This window comes from Hylobates moloch, unplaced genomic scaffold (assembly GCF_009828535.3).
Source record: "Hylobates moloch isolate HMO894 unplaced genomic scaffold, HMol_V3 SCAFFOLD_2, whole genome shotgun sequence".
NCBI lineage: Eukaryota > Metazoa > Chordata > Mammalia > Primates > Hylobatidae > Hylobates > Hylobates moloch.
The window spans coordinates 6,234,892-6,248,885 of record NW_026652277.1 but is presented as its reverse complement, the minus strand read 5'-3'; the positions used below and the strand labels follow the sequence as shown (position 1 = coordinate 6,248,885).

The window sequence follows — 13,994 nt, the reverse complement described above, 5'->3', positions numbered from 1 at the left end:
TTCCCTCCCTCTCTGCCTGCCTTTCATCCTGCCTCCTTACAAGCCGTCTTCTTAAGTAGGGCCTCCTTTAGCCTTTTACCCTGCCTTCTCTCTCTCCCCACAATAATTCCCAAGAAAACAGTCATCCAAAGGGACTCTTTGCCCTCCAAGAAACTGAGTTACGGCCTGATGGGTTAGTAACAAAGACTCAGGACCTTGTGGTGGAGATGGTGGTGGCCTTTCTTCACAGTCATGCAAGTCACAGAGAAGCCTAGATGTGGCTACAGTTTTAAGGAGCAAAGTAAAGCTCCATCCCCCTGTGTTCAATCCTAGCTGACAACCTCACTTGGTGTTACGGTGATGCCTAAGAAAAGGGAGCTGGGGCTACCCGAGTTAAAACCTAACACCTTCTAAAGAGGGCGAATGTGAGTTATGCGAGTTATGCCAACAATGTGGAATTTGGAGCACAATCATGAAAAAAAAAAATCCTTTCTATAGTAAAGATTTTAGGCCGGGCATGGTAACAGACCTGTAATCCCAGCACTTTGGGAGGCCAGTGTGGAAGGATGGCTTGAGCCCAGGAGTTTGAGACCAGCCTGGGCAACAAAGTGAGACCCCCATCTCTACGAAAAATCAAAAAATTAGTTGGGTGTAGTGGTGTGCACACCTGTGGTCTCAACTACACAAGAGGCTGAGGCAGGAGGATGGCTTGAACCCAGGGGGTTGAGGCTGCAGTGAGCTACGATCGCACCACTGCACTCCAGCCTGGGCAACAGAGCAAGACCCTGTCTCAACAACAACAAAACAACAACAAAGATTTTAAATACGCAGAAAAGATTTTGCTTCAGGTGAATTTTTCTGGCTCTTATCTATGCCTATATACTAGGTCTAGTAATGGTTAATAGTTGACCGGGTGCGGTGGCTCACACCTGTAATCTCAGCACTTTGGGAGACCGAGGTGGGCAGATCACTTGAGGTCAGAAGTTGGAGACCAGCCTGGCCAACATGGCAAAGCCGTGTCTCTACTAAAAATACAAAAATTAGCGGGGCGTGGTGGTGGGCACTTGTAATCCCAGCTACTCGGGAGGCTGAGGCAGGAGAATCGCTTGAATCCAGGAGGCCGAGGTTGCAGTGAGCCAAAATCGTGCCACTGCACTCCAGCCTGGGTGACAGAGCGAGACTCCATGTCAAGAAAAAAAAAAAGTAATAGTTATTTACATAGAAAATTCTGCTTTATTTTATTTTATTATTGAACTATTTGAAGAAGAGTGGAACAGTGAAAACTACAGGTGAGGGTTGCCCAAATTTCACCTAAATATTTTAATATCTGCATCTATGCAATAAATGGTGAAGATGAAAAGGAACTTGTATTTGTTAAGCACCTACTCGATGCCAGTCATTGTGCTAAGCTTCTTTGCATACATGTGTGCAAATCAGCAGATAAGATTAAGACTGCATGATTTCATAGCACCTAGTGCCTGCTTCTATTACAACACTCTCTACTCACAGACTCTGTCAGCTGGAGTTTGGAAATCTTGATATCTGATTTTTCTGTATTTTAATGGTGATGTTTCTTTTTTGTTGTTGTTGTTGAGACAGAGTCTCGCTCTGTCTCCCAGGCTGGAGTACAGTGGCACGATCTCAGCACACTGCAACCTCCGCCTCCCAAGTTGAAGTGATTCTTCTGCCTCAGCCTCCCGAGTAGCTAGGATTACAGATGTGCACCACCACACCCGCCTAATTTTTTTTATTATTATTTTTAGTAGAGATGAGGTTTCATCATGTTGGCCAGGCTGGTCTCAAACTCCTGACCTCAGGTGATCTGCCCGCCTCGGCCTCCCAAAGGGCTGGGATTACAGGTGTGAGCCACTGCACCTGGCCTTTAATGGTGATGTTTCATAAGCAAAATTTGAATTTCTAAAACTAATAATTGTCTTTACACAGTCACATGGGCACACGCTCTCCAGTCCAAGAGGGATCTCTTGGTCACTGGCAGCGGAAGTTAGATTTTATGCTACTGTTTTCAGGATTAATGAATCAGAATACTCACCCTGAATCGTAGGATCCCCAAGCTAGAATCCTGTATAGATCATGAGTTCTGTGCTGGGGATCCTTAATTGGGAGCCCCCAGAGCATGCATGACTTGCCCAAGGTCACACAGTGTCCATGCTGTGCAAGCTGCCACCAGCACCCCATTTCCCACCCACGTGACAGGTGCTCAAGTATTTCCCTCTCCTCTTTTTCTTTAACATCTCATGCGACTTATAAAGATGAAAGAAAACTTTGGTTCTTTTTCTTTGAGTTCCCTTTTATAACTAGGTTGTAGATGTGAATTTAAGCCATCAATTCATGCGTGCAAGAAATATCACTTTCTTCATGACTTTGAGATCCACTTAGTTAAGATTCTCATCTAGTAATTCTTGGGGCCCTCTACCCTTCCCATAATCACAAGAGGTTTTGAGGAGGCATGGGTACAGGGGCCTGGAGACTGGGGAATGTGCTCTAACACCTGGTTGCTGTTGGCGTCCTCATCTAAGCCCACACTGGTGAAGCCTGTGGCTTTCTGTTTCCACACCATGTGTAGAGTTTTGTGATTTTTTTTTCAAAGCTCAGGCCCTCATGCCTGGTCCAGTCTTGCTAGGTGTGTTCTGCCGTGACCTCTCCTGGCATTGCTGGCCTCCTCCTACTCCATCCCTTCCCACATATACGCTCCAGCTTCACCATCTGATATCCATCTGCAGGCTGAGGCTGCCTCCTGGGCTTCAACCTAAAGGCTGGGGGAAGCTCTTCATGGCCCAGGTGGGAAAGGGGATGTTTTGGACCCAGACTGGAGTGGGCAGGAACATTCTTCTGATGCAGGGCAGGTGAGCCCCAAAGTGGGGCTTAGCCCAGGAGAGTTCTTGGCTTCACCCAGGAAGAATTCAAGGGCCAGCTGTTGGTAAAAGAAAACAGCTTCATTGGCCAATGGTATTACAGTTCTGTTGGTATTACAGCTCCACGACTGCTCCTGCAGAGCAGGGCTACCCCAGAGGCAGAGAGTAGCAGCTCAGGGCAGTGCTGCAATCCTATTTATACCCACTTTTAACTACATGCAAATTAAGTTCCTAGAAAAAGGGTGGTAACGTCTGGGTGTTGCCATGGCAACAGTAAACTGACATGGCACGCAGGTGGGCATCTTCTGGAAAGCTGCTTCTGCCCTGTCCCTGTTTTAGCTAGTCTTCAATTCGGTCTGGTGTCTGAACCCCACCTCCAGAGTTGAGTCCCACCTCCTACCTCACTTCCCTTCCAGCACGAGGATCACTACTAGGGAGAGCCAGGGTCAACTTCCTCCCAGCCATGGCACCTTAGGCTTTCCTCCGTATCCACAAGGCTCTGTCTTACCTCCAGAGAGATTTGCTTAGCACCAGGGAGTTCTTCCACTCTTGCTCACTATCTGCCTTCTTCCTTCCAGCATGTGGCATGAATGTGCATCACAGATGCCAGACAAAGGTGGCCAACCTTTGTGGCATAAACCAGAAGCTAATGGCTGAAGCGCTGGCCATGATTGAGAGCACTCAACAGGTAGGAGCATGTGCCGTGGACACGTTCCCGCCATGGCTGCTCAGCAAGGATGTCCATGCCTTCCTGCTGCCTCACCTGTGGCAGCCCTATGGGAAATGCTAGGATGTATTTCTGAGCACCGGCCTTGCCCTTGGCTTTCATATCCATGCCCATACCCCCCATCTTTGAGATATTTATTTAATGCATTTGTATTATGCAGATCTTTATAAAATCTTAAATTCTTCATGGCGTGAGCATTGCAGAAACAAATACATTCATTAAAGTTATTGAAGATTGATTGACAGCTTTATGTGAATATATTTGGGTTATAGAATAGCCTGGGGGAAAACACTTCTGTACGAGCATCATCCCGAGAGTCCTCATGGAACACCGAGTCCAGGGCAACTTTTGCCCTGCTGTTTACTGCCTTGGCATTAGCTGAATTCCTAGATCCAAGGATAAACCCTCTTTAAGACTTGGCATTGCCTGTATCAGCTGTTTTCCCATCCATTAACCACCTGTCCTTATTTGTGATGGAATGACGTAGACAGCATGAGAGAATCCTGTCAGCCCCAGAAAAGTGTGAAGGAGGCAAACGTGTTCTGCTAATGCATAAAATACAGTAGACAGACTCTCCCAGAATATGGGGTTCCAAAAGAACATTGAGGAAAAGGAGAGCTTTGGTGACCCTATGCATTTAAAAATTTTAAATGGCCTTTGTCCCCATGGTTAGCAGGCTGAGCTGTTCCATCAATGGTGGGTGGGTGGGTGGTCTGACTCTCTGTTTGTCATCTAGGCTCGCTGCTTAAGAGATACTGAACAAATCTTCAGAGAAGGTCCAGTTGAAATTGGTCTCCCATGCTCCATCAAAAACGAAGCAAGGCTGCCGTGTTTACCGACACCGGGAAAAAGAGGTAGCTGTCCTGGTCAGCAGTCTAATCAATGTCAGTCATTAATCTCAATTAACCCTAACCTGATGCCCTTGGATTTAAGTTATCAGCTTACTTGGTCTGATAGGTGATCCACCTCCAGCTACCAATTAAGAGGCTCCCACTTCTTAGAAAAGAAACCAAAACCATTTACCTTTGTAAAAGGCAGGAGGTGGGGGTTAGAAAATGGGATAGGTCTGGAGGGAACAACCACAAATGTTTTCTTAGAGTTTCAGCGTGTTACATTCTATCAGTGTCAAATGGTTTTACAGAAATAAATCTGTCTTAAAATTTGATGCAGGGAAGGCCACAGAAGACATTCTTACTCTGCACCTTTGAGACTTAAATTTAAGGGTAGGAAAGAGAAGGACTCAAAGCCACTTTCGTGACACTATGGCAGTTTTTCCAGCCTACTGTTTGAAAGCAGTTCATGAGTGGATATGACCCCATGTTTCTGAGACCTGAGTCGTTTCAGCATACGTTCTAAAAGACTTAGTGTCCTTGGAAGAGTATGGAAGATAAACCTAGGGATTTAAAAATATAGAGATTATTGTAGGCAGGGGAAATTCCTAAAAAGTTCTCTTATGTTTTCTCTGACTTCAAATCAACTTAAAAATGTAAAAGAAAGGTTTGGGTTACATTTAGGAAGGGTTGCCAGGCAGTCAAGGAGACCATGTCTTAGCAATGACCAACAGAGGCAGCATCTTTTTTTTTTTTCTTTTTTTGAAGACAGAGTCTTGCTCTGTGGCCCAGGCTGGAGTGCAGTGGCACAATCTCAGCTCACTGCAACCTCCGCCTCCTGGGTTCAAGGGATTCTCCTGCCTCAGCTTCCCTAGTACCTGGGACTACAGGCTCACGCAACCACACCCAGCTAATTCTTTGTATTTTAGTAGAGATGGGGTTTCACCATGTCGCCCAGGCTGGCCTCGAATGCCTGAGCTCAGGCAATCCGCCCACCTCGGCCTCCCAAGGTTGTCAGATTACATGTGTGAGCCACCACACCCGGCCAACATAGGTAGCATCTTGACTTGAATTCTGGGATGAATAACGCAGTTCAGATCTTTAAAAATCTGCTAGATTTCATTTCCTCTCTCTCTCATGCTGTAAATTGTAGAAATTGATGCCACTGTGTTTGTGAGCCATGCAAACAATTGAAAATCATTTTTTTCCTAAAATTTGGTTAAAATCCCTAGATGTCCTTGATGTGGCATTATTCACAGTGCTTGTGTATTTTGCATATATGGTCTTTTACTGATTGGAATGTGTTTCTTAAGTTGAACTATTTCCCAGTCTATTGAAGAAAGAGACATAGTCCACACTCCAAAATCCAAATGCCAGGCTCACAGACAGGGGGTGCTGCCCTCACAGACAGATGGAGAGGTATTAAAGCTGCCTGAACTGCAGGAAACCCTCTAAACACCCCCAATTACTATGATGGAGCCTCAGCATGGGAAGTAGAAGAGAAAGCATGTGCTCTCAGTAACTAGAATGACTTCCATTACTCCATGTTCATTTTTAACCACCAGCTTGCCATTTTCAGAGCCTCAGGGCATTTCCTGGGAGACTCCGTTGGATGAGGTGGATAAAATGTGTCATCTTCCAGAACCTGAACTGAACATAGAAAGACCATCTCTGCAGATGAAACTAAAAATCGAGGATTTTATCTTGCACAAAATGTTGGGGAAAGGAAGTTTTGGCAAGGTAAGCTACTGCACGGGAGAATGCTATGGCCCAACTCCAGGAACTGATGAGCCAAGTTCCTGGTCAAAGAAACTAAACTTGCAGTCACAGGACTGCATGTGAGTGTCAGAGCTTTCCTGAGGGGGCTCTGAATAAATAGGGACCCCGAGGACTCTAGGCCCATAGTGGCCTCAGCTTTCTGGAAACCTGTGTCTCCAAAGCTACTTTGCTTGGAGAGTGTAATTCTCACACACCTATGAGTTTGATGTCTTTGGGCACCAAAGAAATAAGAAGATGCCTCAGCCACTTCCTGTTTCACAAGGTGTTTGCGTTTGTTTCATTTTGTTTTTTCTTCTTTTGCTTCATTCTCAAGCCTGGAGTATTGTTTTAGTTTGTATGTGATTTTTTTCTCTCTCTATTAAATATCTTCTGGCTTGTATAAGCTTCCTTGGGGTGTGATAGGGCTCGGCTCTGTGTCCCCACCCAAATCTCATCTTGAATTGTAATAATCCTCAGGTGTCATGGGAGGGACCCGGTGGAAGGTGATCAAATCCTGGGGATGGGTTTTCCCGTGCTGTTCCCATGATAGTAAGTCTCATGAGATCTGATGATTTTATAAAGGAGAGTTTCCCTGCACATGCCCTCTTGCCTGCCACCATGTAAGACGTCCCTTTGCTCTTCCTTTGTCTTCCACCATCATTGTGAGGCCTCCCCAGCCGTGTGGAACCGAGTCCATTAAACCTCTTTCCTTTATAAATTATCCAGTCTCGGGCATGTCTTTATTAGCAGCGTGATAACAGACTAATACAGGCTGCTATAACAAAATCTCGCATACTGGCTGGCTTAAACAGCAGAAATTCATGTTCTCACAGGTGTGGAGGATGGAAGTTCACCATCAAGGTGTTGTCTGGGTTGTTTCTTCCCAGGCTGCTCTCCTTGCTTTTAATGGTCGCCCTCTCTCCGTGCCTTCATATCATCTTCCTGCTGTGCATGTCTGCATCTAAGTGTTCTCCTTTTTTGAGATGGCGTCTCACTATGTTGCCCAGGCTGGTCTTGACCTCCCAAACTCAAGTGATCCTCCTGTCTCAGCTCCCTAGTAGCTGGGATTACAATTGTGCCACCACACTCTGCTTAAATTTTCTCTTCTTATGAAAACACCAGTCATATTGGATTAGGACCTGCCTTAATAATCTCATTTAACCTTAATTACCTCTTTGAAGGTCCTGTCTCCAAATACAGTCACATTCCGAGGTCCTGAGGACTGGGACTTCAGCATTGACACAATTCAGCCCATAAGAAAACTGTAGCTTGAGAGTCCTGGAAAAAAAATTGTGGAGAAAGTCCCTCCTCTAAATTCTTCCTGCCATACATGCAGGTTGGGGGTTGTCTCCATCACTCATAGATGACAAGGAGAGGAAAGAGGGAAAGGAGGATAAGCAAAAAAAAGGGGGTAGGTGAGAAGAAGGAAGAAGAGATAATTTAAGAAATTATAACCAACTATCAGTAACTGCGGAGAATTTTCAAGCTAGTGATTTAAGGAGGGATGATATGGCATATAGGCTTTTAGGTAATTTTTGATATTAAGGATATCTCATGTATTAATGGGGCTACTATATGTTTAACATTCTTGGATGGGACTCCCAGGAAAATTTTAATCAGAGATGACTGTTCCATGAATCTGTGCAGCCAAAGGCAGCATTATACACCACACCTGCTCACCAGACTTTGGCAGGATGTCTTACCCAGTTTATTTAATATTAAACAAACTAAAATGCAACTGAGCGGTCGCCACAGCTGAATAATATTGTGCTCCTTTTGGGGTTTGGATTTAAATACTGATGCCTTGCCTTTCAGCAAAATCTACTCTGTCCAGCTCATGGTAGCTGATATTCATGAATTCTTTTTGTTCATTTCCACAATAATATGAACCACAGTAGGCTCATTTGGTGCTAATCTAAGCGTAATAGACAATTTCACAGCCAGTCTTCATTATAATTTAGCAGCAATTAATGTGCAATTATAACCTGTTACCAAAAATTGAAAGCACATTATATAGATGGAAATTGTCTTTTCAGCTTCTTAGTTTATGTCCGGTTTTAGGATGTTTTACTGAAAGAAGCAATTACTAAAAGAGTACTTTTGTTAATGAAATGTTTATCTTTCTTTGTTCCCATGTGGATTTCCACATTTGAATAAGGTTAATAAGACAGACGATAAGTTAAACCTACAAGCCTTAGTTAGTATCCCAAGGCACAGCTGGGAGCCCCAGGTTTCCCCCACTCTATGTCCAAAACTGTCTACTTCTTTTCATCAGGACCCTGGGTCCCTACACACGGAGACAAGAGGAGAGGGAGATAGTAAAGCAAGATAGGATGGGTATGTTTGTCTTTCTCACAACACTGAGAATACTCCAAAACTTGTCTTTTCTCTGTCTTCTGGCTTTATATGGAAAGTATGTTTCCTCACCAAGACCTCTATACCCTTGTTCTCAAACAACTTTTAAGCCTAAGAAAACAAATTGTGTGTTCTCTGGGGATGTGAGCATCATTCATTTGCCTGAATTCCCATCTAAGTTTCATCCATTCCTTTCTATCAAGTCAGCCACCATCAAGCCACGAACCTGCACCATCGCGTTTTAAACTTAGACGCTCGCATGTTCAGGGCTGTTGTCACATCATTGACTTCAGCCTTTCCCAAAAGTCAATAACAGAAACAAATGACTGAATTTTAATAACTGTGATTCAGAGATCGTTTTAGAGTCTACTTTCCCAGGTCTCATCTTACCCGACTGTCACGACAGTCCTGTAAGTCAGAGAATGCAGTAATTGGAAACTGAAGCCCAGAGGGACTAATTCATCTGCCCACATTTCCACAGCTAGTAAATGTCTGTGAAATAAAACTAGAGCTAGAATTTTCTGTATCCAAATGCCACGCCCTTACCATTGCCAACAGTGTGTTGCTGTATCATTTGCAAAAACTAAAATTGTTGAAACCCTCATCATATGCCATCTGGTGTCCTTTGATATAACAGCCACAAAATCAAGTGGGAAAAGTAAATTTTGGAGTTAAATCTTCCCTCGTAGCTCCAAGAATCTGAGCAAGTTATTCTTTGAACTCAGTGTTTGTTGTTGGTGTTGTTAACTTCTGTCTCGCAGAGCGTGATGAGCTAAGAATTAAATTAGATAATACAATTAGGTCATAAGTGTAAAGTAGGTAGCAGGGTGTATGACACACAGTAGGTGCTAAAATGTTTCATTCGCATTTTCGTGTCCTTTGATATGAGAGCCACGAAATCAAGTGGGAAAGTAAACTTCGGAGTTAAATCTTTCCCTAGTAGCTTGAAGAATCTGAGCAAGTTATTCTTTGAGCCCAGTGTCAGTCACATTTTAGGACCTACTATGTGCCATACATTCTGCTACGAATAATTCATTGCTGTGTTGTCAGAGAAAATGGTGTTTACTTATTTATTTTTTTTTTCTTTTGAGACAGAGTCTCACTCTGTCACCCAGGCTGGAGTGCAGTGGTGTGATCTCGGCTCACCACAACCTCTGCCTCCCAGGTCCAAGCGATTCCCTCACCTCAGCCTACTGAGTAGCTGGGACTACAGGCACCCACCACCGTGCCCAGCTAATTTTTCTACTTGTTTTTTTTGTTTGTTTGTTTTTTTTAGTCGAGACATTTCACCATGTTGGCCAGACTGGTCTCGAACTCCTCACCTCAGAAGATCTGCCTGCCTCGGCCTCCCAAATTTCTGGGATTACAGGCGTGAGCCACTGTGCCTGGACAGTGTTTATTTTTTAAGTACACAAGGAGAACTACATCCCTCCATTCTTCTTTTGGCCTGGAAAAACTGGGTAAAACATAAAGCTAGGATTTATGTGCACTTGCAGTGATGTTTCAAGTACAATTTCTCCTCTCCACACTCTTCTTTCTTCACTGTGCACTTATCTCTGGATTTTTATTATACCCTCACTCAGATCCCTGAGCAGGCAGGGCACACTTTTCAAAACCCATTCAATTGCTTAATAATTTTGTGAAACCCTTGGAAAGAGTACAAAGATAGTATGAAACAGTGATGTCGTGTCCGAAACCAGTGAAGTGCTCCATTTTGTCTCAGGAATGGCCTATGCAGGATGGATGGGGGTGGGAGAAGGAACCCCTTTTCCCACCCAACACAGGTGTCTCTCAGGACTCTGTCTCTTTTTTAAGAAGTGGAAATCCAAATTCTAAAATAAAGTTACTTCTTCCCTTTCCTTCTAGGTCTTCCTGGCAGAATTCAAGAAAACCAATCAATTTTTCGCAATAAAGGCCTTAAAGAAAGATGTGGTCTTGATGGACGATGATGTTGAGTGCACGATGGTAGAGAAGAGAGTTCTTTCCTTGGCCTGGGAGCATCCGTTTCTGACGCACATGTTTTGTACGTTCCAGACCAAGGTATGGCTTCTGCTCCAACAACCCTACCTCCCCTCTGACCTGTCTCAGCCTGGTACCTCCAATGGCGCCCTCGTTAGGAGATGCGGGTCATTGCCTCCATATTTATCTTACGTTTCGGTGTACCTGCCATCCATCCAAACACGTTTCATCCCTTCTACACACCATGGAAGTATTACTTACAATGTTTTAATGTCATCGATTGGGAAAGATCTTTACTTCTAGATTTGTTTGTCTGTTTTCCTGTTTTTTAGAATTTGGTTTCATTTAGCATAACAACCAGGCTTCTCAGCAGTCCGTGACTTGGGGGAAAACGTGACAAGTGTTTGTTCATCTACCCTGCATGTATTTGAAGAGATAAAAGTTGGAAAATAGATCAAAACGCACATACACTATTATTTTTCTCTTCAAGGCTGGCAGAAAAAGCAGCCTTAGAATGGGCTCATCAGTGAGCAAGCCCCTGAGCTGGGAGGCGGAGGTTGGATGCCTCTGCATTCTCGCTCAGCATTGGGACTCTTTCCTGATGTTGAATTTGCCAGAAGGCTGTGCCGTTCTGGGAGGACTTGCATCCTGGTCTCCTTTTTCCTTAAAAAGAAAAAATTGTCCTTTTCTTTCCTGACTCAAAATTATTCGGGATCATTGTAGAAAACTTTTATAAACTCAAAGAAGAAAATCACTTATAATCCCACCACTTAGATATACTCACCATTAATACTTTGAAGTTTCTCCTTCTATAGATTCTCTCTGCCGTGGACTTTTAAAAACAAAAATAGCAACCCACTGTAAATACCTACTGCTCTGTACTCTGTGTTTGTTACACTCTATTTTGTACATTTTCTTACATCTTTGGATATTCTACAACGTGATTTAACTAGAACATCTCTAATTTTTTGGTTCTGATTTAAATAACACTAAAATGAACATCCTCAAAGATTAGTTTTCACTCACATGCATTATGATTCTCCTCACCTGGTTTGTCTCCTCTCTGCCACCCCATCCCGGCTGTCCACCACCTGCACTAATTAGCAGCCCCAAGTGGGACCATATGACTAAGGGCCAAAGAACACAAGGGGTGGAGGCTTTCCCATTTTCTGTTTTCTTTTTTTTTTTTCTCTGTTTGCTTGTTTGTTTGAGATGGAGTCTCACTCTGTCACCAGGCTGGAGTGCAATGGTGCAATCTCAGCTCACTGCAACCTCCGCCTCCCGGGTTCAAGCGATTCTCCTGCCTCAGCCTCCTGAGTAGCTGGGGTTACAGGTGTGCACCACCACCCTCAGCTAATTTTTGTATTTTTAGTAGAGACAAGGTTTCACCATGTTGGCCACGCTGGTCTCAAACTCCTGACATCAGGTGTTCCACCCCCCTCAGCCTCCCAAAGTGCTAGGATTACAGGCGTGAGCCAACACACCCAGCCCTTTTCCTATTTTCTATCTCAAGCCGTGACAACTGGAGAGTGAATGAGGGAAAACTTCTAAGGTGACTTGAGCCATGGGAAGAATTAATGAGGGAACCAGGGAATGAATGAGGAAAGTGGATGGCAACTGGGGCATCCATCACCACCTCTGCAGTTCCCAGTAGATTCTCAGCATATGTGCAATAACCAAATCAATGAATAAATGCACTTACCTAAGATAAAGAGAAGCCAGACCATGGCAAAGCACTTACTGAGCATATGCTGTGCTCAAAGCACTGTGGAGGATACAGAAGTATATAATACAGCTCCCGACCTTGAGAACTTCACACTCTAGTAAGAGTCAAGGCTGCATTTCTAACAGTATGAGTAATATTAGAACAGAAGACAGATGCAAAGTACCAGAGCTGAGAGAAAGTAGAAATGGGAATTTGAATGGGCAGAAAGCGCCTTGGGCATGAAAGGTGTGGCTGCAGGAGAGGAAGTAGAAAGGAGTGAGGTGTCCTGGTCAGTTGTTAAGGAGAATGCAGGCCGACTTCCCACCGCAAGAGCAGGCTGGAACTTCCCATGATGAAGGCTAGAGAGATTTTGTACTAGAAACTCCCTCCTGGAGATGATAAATACCCATTGGCCTGGGAGGGTGAAGGTATGTCACCTGCAGGCAAAGGAACAAACTCTGCCACCCTCTGCATGCTGTTGTCTGGATTTTCTGCACACCCTGGGACTCCCTGTAATCTTTTCCCTTTGCAGTATTTTGGGGCTTGTAGCAAACTGCTAAACACACTTTTTCTTTTTTGCCATAAGTGAAGGTTTTTATTGTAAAGCTTTCATAATAGTGAAAAATTGGAAACAACACAAATACCCAATGATAGATTTATTGAATAAATTATGGGCAGAGAAAATAATACTATATAACCATTTTAAATGATGATATAAATGCTTAAATATTAATACAGAATGATGTTTATGAAATCATAAGTGAGAATATATAATATTTCCTTTTAAGCAAGAACATATGCATGTATAAGCATGAAAAATAATGAAAAACTGACAGTTGTTAATTGTGAGGCAGGATTATAAATGATTTTATTTTTATTATATCTCTGTGTATGTTACTATAAACACACTTTAGACTGGGCTTCTGGGCACTTAGCAGTTGTGCTTTTCTTGGTGCCTTTTCCCCATTTTTTTTTTTTTTATTTTGCATGTGTGACAGTTTTCATGTCTTACAGGGAGGCTAGTGGGAATCCCACTTGGTAGAAGATAGGTATGCTCCCTTCTCTTGCCTGTCCATCACAGCTTCAGGCAGCATTTGTTTCTGTCCCACTTATGAGAGATCTCCTTAACCCATTTATGCCTGAGGTTGCAACTTTCTGAATTTTGAAATCAGAACTTGGCGATGACCTTGAGCAGTAGGATATAAATAACTCCCACATGCTTAGCGTTCCAATAATGGAACGCTAGGCATAAATGAGTTCCATGCAGCTGGGATGCTTTACCAAGACCTGAGCAACAAGTGCATCCACAGCATTGGTGCTGGGAGAGAAAAAACCTTCAGCAGAGAATGTGCACATGAAATCTAAATCTGACTGGCTCAAGACTCAGATCTCCAGGGAATGAGTCCCTTTAGAAAGAGAGGAAAGAAAGAAAGGAAGAAGCTTGAATCACCTTTTCCAACACCCCGAGTTTTGGTTTTTTTTTTTTGAGACGGAGTCTCGCTCTGTCGCCCAGGCTGGAGTGCAGTGGCGCAATCTCAGCTCACTGCAAGCTCTGCCTCCCGGGTTCACACCATTCTCCTGCCTCAGCCTCCCGAGTAGCTGGGACTACAGGCGCCCGCCACCATGCCTGGCTAATTTTTTGTATTTTTAGTAGAAACGGGGTTTCACCGGGTTAGCCAGGATGGTCTCGATCTCCTGACCTTGTGATCCACCCGCCTCGGCCTCCCAAAGTGCTGGGATTACAGGCGTGAGCCACCGTGCCCGGCCGAGTTGTTGTTTTTGAGACGTCTTAATTTATTATTCAAACC

General features: G+C 44.0%; 1 protein-coding gene across 1 annotated transcript in view; it reads left to right on the top strand.

The window, feature by feature from the left end:
* Positions 1-13,994, top strand: part of PRKCQ (protein kinase C theta) — a 199,710-nt gene that overhangs the window by 96,214 nt on the left and 89,502 nt on the right. Inside the window, exons 9-12 of the mRNA XM_058431256.1 lie at positions 3,431-3,540; positions 4,316-4,433; positions 5,989-6,149; positions 10,389-10,562. Of these exons, the coding sequence (XP_058287239.1) occupies positions 3,431-3,540; positions 4,316-4,433; positions 5,989-6,149; positions 10,389-10,562 (563 nt within the window). The remainder of the gene's footprint in view (positions 1-3,430; positions 3,541-4,315; positions 4,434-5,988; positions 6,150-10,388; positions 10,563-13,994) is intronic.